General features: G+C 52.8%; 1 protein-coding gene across 1 annotated transcript; it reads left to right on the top strand.

Annotated features, from left to right (window-relative positions):
* Positions 1–2,378: 2,378 nt before the first annotated feature.
* On the top strand, positions 2,379–5,829 carry LOC130846482 (protein S100-A7-like). Its single transcript, XM_057724763.1, has 3 exons — positions 2,379–2,530; positions 4,073–4,230; positions 5,613–5,829. The coding sequence occupies exons 2-3, from the start codon at positions 4,090–4,092 to the stop codon at positions 5,775–5,777; spliced, it is 306 nt and encodes a 101-aa protein (XP_057580746.1). The 5' UTR covers positions 2,379–2,530; positions 4,073–4,089; the 3' UTR covers positions 5,778–5,829.
* Positions 5,830–7,994: the final 2,165 nt, after the last annotated feature.

Here is a 7,994-nt window from a genome sequence, read left to right as displayed (position 1 = left end):
AGTTATACGTATACATATATCCCCTCTTTTTTGAATTTCCTTCCCATTTAGGTCACCACAGATCAGAGTGGAGTTCCCTGTGCTAAACAGTAGGTTCTCATTAGTTGTTTATGTTATACATAGTGGTGTATATATATAATGATTTTTAAATTGAAGCATATTTGATTTACAATGTTGTGTAAGTTTCAGGTGTACAGCAAAGTGATTCCGTTATACATACATATATATCAATTTTTTTCAGATTCTTTTCCCTTATAGGTTACTAAAAAATACTGAGTATAGTTCCCTGTGCTATACAGTAGGTCCTTGTTTATCTATTTTATATGTAGTAGTGCATATATGTTTATCCCAAACTCTTTTTTTAAGCTCTTTATTGGAACTTAATTGCTTTACACTGTTGTGCCAGTTTCTGCTGTACAACAAAGTGAATCAGCTGTATTTATACATATATCCCCATATCCCCTCCCTCGACTCCCTCCCACCCTCCCTAGCCCAGCCCTCTAAGTCATCACCCAACATTGAGTTGATCACCCTGTGTTATGCAGCAACTTCCCACTAGCTAACTATTTTACAGTTGGTAGTGTATATATGTCAATGTTACTCTCTCACTTTGTCCCAGCTTCCCCTTCGTGGGCCACCTGAGCTCCCCTCTGACCTGTGTCCTCCAGTCCGTTCTCTGCATCTGCATCTTTATTCTTGCCATACCACTGGGTTCATCAGAACAATTTTTTTTAGATTCCATACATATGAGTTAGCATACAGCATTTGTTTTTCTCTTTCTGGCTTACTTCACTCCGTGTGACAGACTCTAGGTCCATCCACCTCATTACAAATAACTCAATTTCATTCTTTTTATGGCTGAGTAATTTTCCATTGTACACTTGTGCCACATTTTCTTTATCCATTGATCTGTTCATGGGCATTTAGGTTGCTTCCATGTCCTGGCTATTGTAAATAGTGCTGCAGTGAACATTGTGGTACATGTTTCTTTTTAGATTGTGGTTTTCTCTGGTAAATGCCCAGTAGTGGGATTGCTGGGTCATATGGTAGTTCTATTCTTAGTTTTATTTTTTTAATTTTTTAATTTTTTAATTTTTTACAATAAATGCATATATTTAGAGTGCACAATTTGGTATCCCAATCTCCCAGTTCATTCCCCCCCAACCCTCCCCGCTTTCCCCACTTGGTGTCCATATGTTTGTTCTCTACATCTGTGTCTCTATTTCTGCCTTGCAAACCAGTTGATTTGTACCATTTTTCTATAGTCCACATATATGTGTTAATATACAATATTTGTTTTTCTCTTTCTGACTCACTCTGTATGACAGTCTCTAGGTCCATCCATGTCTCTACAAATGTCCCAGTTTCATTGCTTTTTACAGCTGAGTAATATTCCATTGTATGTATGTACCACATCTTCTTTATCCATTCATCTGTTGATGGACATTTAGGTTGCTTCCATGTCCTGGCTATTGTAAATAGTGCTGCAGTGAACATTGGAGTGCATGAGTCTTTTCGAATTATGGTGTTCTCTGGGTATATGCCCAGTAGTGGGATTGCTGGGTCATATGGTAGTTTTATTTTTAGTTTTTTAAGGAAACTCCAACTGTTTTCCATAGTGGCTGTACCAACTTACATTCCCAACAACAGTGCGGGAGGATTCCCTTTCCTCCACAATCTCTCCAGAATTTATTGTTTCTAGATTTTTTTATTAATGAACATTCTGATCGGTATGAGATGATACCTCATTGCGGCTTTGACTTGCATTTCTCTAATGATTAGTGATGTTGATGATCTTTTCAAGTGTTTGTTAGCCATCTGCCTGTCTTCTTTGGAAAAACATCTATTTAAGTGTTCTGCCCATTTTTTAACATAAGGTTTTGAATTAGGTTTCCTTGGGATCCTATCCTGATGCTGTCTACTAGCTCTGTAGACTTAGATTACCTCACATCCCGATGCAGGTATTTTCCACTCGCACGTGGAGACAGCACATCTCCCTCATCGCAGGTGGTGAGGACTAAGGAGGCAGCAGCAGCAGCAGGTATCCGGGCGCCGGGCACATCTTCCGCTCTCCGTAAGGGGCGGGCATGGTGAGGACTGCTCTCACACCAGGATTGTGGAAGGAGGGAGAGAATGCAAATGGAGACCATGCTGCTTTCAGGGTCCAAAATTCCATCCGTTTCATGTCCAGAAACCCAGGTTTCCGTACCCCATTCCCTGTCCTCTTGCACCACACCCCACTGGCCACCCAGCCCCAGACCAAGCTGGGGACACCAGAAGGCTCTAGGGAGCTTCCTTAGGAGTTGCAAAACCCGGTGTCCTGGGATCTTTCTGGGAAAGGCTGAGCACACCCTCCTAGGTGTGGCCCACCCAGCTGAGTGGGGCAATGCTCCAGGAAGCAGACAACCAACACGACGTCAGGGCGCCCAGCCCTGGGAAGAGCCCGACTCAGCCTTATAAGGGGACCAGGCTCTGTCCAGGTGCACATCTCACTCATCCTCCTCTCTTCAGTGACATCTCCTCAGCTCAGGTAAGCCTGCACCTGCCTCAATGGCTTTTCCAGGAGGAGTGCACAGAGCCCAGTGTGGAGGTGTGGAGAAGCCCCTCTGGGAGGAGATGCAGGAGCCTGTGGTCCAGTCCCAGCTTTGCCACCAACAGGGCTGTGCGCCTTCACCCCTGCTGAGGTCCTCACCTGTGTGGCAAGATGACGGACCACATGCTGCCTGTGGCTCCCGGGAGCTCCTCTGTGACAGCTCTTGTGGAAACATCCCCAGTGGGGCCCGAGGACACCCTCAACCTCCCGGGTTTCTTTCCTCTCTGGATTCACTTCCCTGTCAGGTCCACGGTGGTGAAACCCACCCGCCACAGCCTTGGGGAGACTGGGTGCCCCTGCCAAAGCCTTGACAGCTCTTTCGCCCCAAGCCTGGGACCCCCCTCACCATTACTCTGGTGAGACATCCTGCCCCCAGCTGCGTAAGAGACTGACCAAAAAGAGCACCCCACCTCCTCCCCAAGCAAGGACGTGCTCAGGGCCCACGAGGACACAGGGCTCAGCTCAGCGCTAGGCCACGTGGACAGGAGCCTTCGGGGGGCTCCTCTTACAGATGAAGCACAGGGAATCTCTCTCCTACATCAGAAGGCCATGGGGTTTCTCTAGATGCCCACACGTGTGAGACAGGGTCGTTTCCCGGGTGCTTTGGAACGTCTGGGGTGCGAGGGCTGCTCTGTCCCATTTCTCCGGCTGGGGTCCAGGGCAGCCCTGACCTCTGACTGCTGGGGGAAGAACCTGCTTAGGGAAGTCAGACCCTCTCTTTCTTTCAATGAGGCCAAGCCTGGGCGATGCAGATGAGGCCCAATAACAGCACATCGGAGGGCCTCCGTCTCCCACATTCGACCCCATAGCCCAGAAGCAGGGCAGGCGTTTCTGTTCACTTGCGATCCCGGGGCGGCCCGGGCCCCCAGTCCCTCCTGCTCCCTCTCAGGGGTGGTGGCAGAAGTGCCCACCGCACTCAGGACAGGGCTGCGTTGCTCTGCTCACACCCTCGCCCGGGACCCTCCACAGCCCACGTCCTGCAGCGCTGGCTGTGTGCTCATGCGGGGCCTCCAGGCGGTCTCCCGAGGCAGCCCCGGAGGGTCAGCCCCCACCCGAGACGACACTGCTCTGCCCCCTGTGACCCTCTCCCCGATGCTGAACCCAGAGCACGTGGATGTGCGGCTGCTTGACGTGTGGGGCCGTCCAGATGCTCTGGGAGCTGGGTCCCACCTCAGGCCCAGTCCTTCTCCCCGGGGCTGACCCCACGTCTCTGCGTCCACACTCTGTGCTCCCCCCCACCGTGGACATCGGCTGACCTCCTCCCTCTCCTTAGACCCTGCCCTGCGGGGCCCCAGGTCCCACCCTTGCTCCCACCCTCCCCCTTCTCAGCAAGTCCTCCCACCACGCAGGGAAACACACTTTCCTCTGTCCCACCTGAGCCTCCCGCCACTGGCTGCTCAGTCCCCATCCCGTGGGCCTACCTTGGACACCCTCCCCTGGGGAAAGGATACAGAAGGTCGGTGTCTCTCTTTCTGGCAGCTGTGTAGAAAGCCAAGATGGGCAGCACTCGGGCTGAGAAGTGCGTGACAGACATCATCAACCTGTTTCACAAATACTCAGGCTGCGATGACACCATCGAGAAGCCGGACCTGCTGAGGCTTCTGAAGGAGGAGTTCCCCAACTTCCTCTGTGCCTGTGTGAGTTGGGCTCTGCCTTCCCAGTGGTGCTCGGGCCCTGATTGGCTGAGGACACGTTGCCATGCGACCTTGGCCACGGCACTCTCTGTCTCTGATGCTCCATTTTCTCATCTGCAAAATGACCTCGTAGGACTTCCTCTCAAGGCTTATTATCAGGGGATAGAGATGATGCATGTGGCAAAGTAGGAAAATCTGTGCATATACATAGTTGATATTGGTTTCTCAAAAAGGGCTTACAGCTGGACGGCTGTGGATGCGTCCCCTCGCACCTGTCACACCGCCCCCATCACACTCGACCTCTCCTGCTCTGGCCCTGGGGTGCCCTAGAGGCTCCTATCGGGCTCCGTGAGATCACAGGGAAGGCGATAGAAACTCCATCACGGACAGTATTTTCTTTGCGAGTGGGAGCAAAAACTTTATTTATGTATTTAGAAGTATGTATGATTTACAATGTGTATTAGTTCTACTGTGCAACATAGCGATTTCATATGTTAATAGATTATAGTCCATCACAGTTATAAAACTATTGGTCATGTTTCTGGGTGCCGTACGTTCCATCCTCACGTATTTCATACCTGGTGGTTTGTACCCCTTAAGCCCCTTCCCGTCTGTGTCCCCACCCCCCGCCCTCGGGTAACCTCCTGGTTGCTCTCTGCACGTAAGCATTGCTGACGGGATTCCACAGCCCTGTCTGCAACAGAGAAGTCATTCGCAGGCCTGACTTAACCTGACAATCAGACGGTTCTGAACTGCTTCCAAAAAGAAAGAGGTACTAGGTCACAAAGAGATTAGGGAAGAAGAGGGAGTGGAGAGCATGGAGGGTCCTGGAGGCCAAACGCAAAACAGGAGAGGGGGGTTAGGTTGGAGAGGACGAGGATGGAGCTTGCTTATTTCTTTCTTGGTTTACTTACTGATTTAAGTGAAGTATTGGTGATTTATAATATCGTCTTACTTTCAAGTGCACAGCAAAGTGCTTAGATAGTTGATAGAGAGATCGACAGATAGATGAGAGATGAGTAGGGCTTGTTTTGAGCCTCTGATTAGAACGTACATAGGTGGTAGCCTTGAAGGGGGGTGGGGGGTGGGGCTGGGGCTGGAGACCACCCCACCGGCACACGGATCAGCGCAGCTCTGGGCACAGCCTCCTCACCCCTGTGAGGTCTCTCGTCCAAGTTCACATTTCGGGCAAGGACTCTCCCTCAGTGAGCTGCACGGCCATGGCAGTGTCCTCACCGCATCCCACTCTGCCCCTCCGTCAGTGCCACACCCGCCACATCTCTGCTGCTCTGGGTCCTCTTTTCTCTGTCTCTGCCCCTCCCTCTTCTCCCACCTCATAGCTCTTGTGGGACTGAACGTGCCTTCTTTGCTGTCTTTTCCCACAGGAGCAAAGGGGCAAGGATTACTTGTGCACGGTCTTTGAGAAAAAGGACAAGAATAAGGACAAGAGGATTGAGTTTTCCGAGTTCCTGTCCTTGCTGGGGGACATAGCCACAGACTACCACAAACACAGCCACGGAGCGCCACTCTGTTCTGGAGGAAATCAGTGAGCCCAGCGGCCTCTAGACAACGCACAAAACAATAAAGTGTCTTTGCTCACCAGCCCCTTGTGTTACTTCCTCATTTCTGTAATGCGTGTACCTCAGACAGAATACGCAGCTCTCGGCTACCTGCTTTCTCGATTCCCCACTAGATGAACAAATCCTGCCCAGCCATGTCCACTCCCTGAGTGCTCCATCCAGGGCCCTGAGGCCTGGGGGGGCCACTCCTGTCTGTTGGACCAGGAGATTCAGCCGTGCTCCTTGCATCTGGAACCAAGTGTTGTAGCCAGCTAGGGGAGCCTTGGGCGAGGACCAGACCAGAACTGTCCCTTGGGGCCTTGCAGGGGCCAGAGGGCCCTTGCTCTCCTGACTGCTCGCCTGAGGGCGATGAGCAGACTTTGTCATCTTTCTCTCAAGTACGGTTGCTAGTGTCACACATGCCGCTGGGCACTGGGGTCACGAAGGGAAAGGAGTCCGTTCCTGGTCTAGGGGAGGAGTCCTTTGAACACACGTGGAACTGGGAACAAGTCTAGTGGGTTCCGGTGAATGCTTTTGGGTGGTGCTGTTGGATCGATGCGGACGTTCCTGCACCTGATGCAGGGGTCGGCTGGACGCCCACAGGGGCCGATCTTCATGTCTGAGGCAGGAACTACGCTGGGAAATGCAGATGCAGAAACAGAAACGATGTACGTCTGCCCCCTGCCCCCCAGAACGTCCATCTTCTGTGTCCTTTCTGCTGGGGGTTGCTAATTCTTCCCAGTTTGAAGCCCTTTGAACCCTTCAGGCCGGGAGGCAGGGGCAGCGTGTGTCACCATCGCCAGCACCATTCTCAGACCATTTCCCCACTATTCCTCACACTTCTCCAACCCTCCCCATCCCGGAGGCTCGCGTCACGCTGCCATCAGAGTTCTCTTCCTTCTTGTGCGATTCGCACACACGTCTCACGCGTGGAGGGATAGACACTGAGCTGACATTCACCCTTTCCGTCTCATCGGGACAGTGTATCTGGGGTAAGTCCACCGTCTTTGGCCAGATCTCCTAGAAGGAGAGAGAGGATGGGGACCCTCGTGGACGTGGTTTATTGGGGGAGTGCTCTCAGGTGAAGCTTGACAGGCAGTGAGGGGGACAGCAGAGGACAGGGGAGGAAGTAGACGGAGTTGTGAGCCGAGCTTCAGGTCAGGGTCCGTGTGATCCCGGGGGGGCTCCGGAGCATGAATGGAATCAGGTGTTGTCCCGCTTTGAGGCAAAGGGGCCCAGCTGCTGCTCCCCTGTATCAGGGAGTCCCTGCCTGCCGGCCGGCCGGCCGGCCCTCCCCAGGGGGAGGCGGAGCCTGGCATTTCCGGGCCCGGAGGCTCCTGTGGAGCAAGGGCAGTTCCCATCAGGAGGTGCAGTTGTGACCTACCAGCAGCCGACAGTGGTAGGAGCTGGGCGGTGGGCACACTGACCAGGCAACAGGAACCTGGGGGGACATCACAGCATCTACGCCCGTCCACCGCTGGAACCCACTCAGATCCACTCCGTTCTCATGCCAAGGCCCTTCCCTCCCTGGACAGCTTCTCCAGGTCGGGTGGGCCAGGATTTCCGGGCAATTTGTGAGAGGAGGGCTCGGTGGCTACGGTAGCCCTCACGGCCGCAGTGGTTATGAAAGTCACAGCCCATACTCACCATCTTCCTCCTCTACCGCCCTTTCTGGATTTCTCTCCCCGTGGGCAGCACTTCTGCTGGCCTAGGTGGCTTGCCTGCTGGGGTGACCCAAACCATCACTCCTGAAGGAGGCGGGCTCCTGGTTCCCAGGCCCTTACCAAGCTTTGGGTGCTGTAGTTACCCACGGGCAGTTGAAACTGGAGGTAGGAGGGGACACCCAGTGGGTCCCCTGAGTCCTGGAAATATTCCTCCCTGTCCCCGGTATGTATCAGCAGTCCCCCACGGTGATCCAGACCATCCTCCTTCCAGAAGAGTTCTCCCTTTGGTGCCCACTGGGGTCTGGGCACCGGGTGTCCTCGGTGTCCAGGCAGAAGTAAATGCTCATAGGCTCCTCTGGGGAAAGGCTGGGGGCAGCACGACTGGATTCACTTGCTGGGGTTGAAGGGTTTTTCCTTGTTTTTAATATATAATTTATCTATTTCTTGGCTGTGTTGGGCCTTCGTTGCTGCACATGGGCTTTCTCTAGTTGTAGCATGGGGGGCTACTCTTCATTGTGGTGTGTGGGCTCCTCGCTGCCATGGC

The sequence above is a fragment of the Hippopotamus amphibius genome, chromosome 1 (assembly GCF_030028045.1).
Source record: "Hippopotamus amphibius kiboko isolate mHipAmp2 chromosome 1, mHipAmp2.hap2, whole genome shotgun sequence".
Classification (NCBI taxonomy): Eukaryota; Metazoa; Chordata; class Mammalia; order Artiodactyla; family Hippopotamidae; genus Hippopotamus; species Hippopotamus amphibius.
This window is presented reverse-complemented; position numbering and strand designations above follow the sequence as displayed.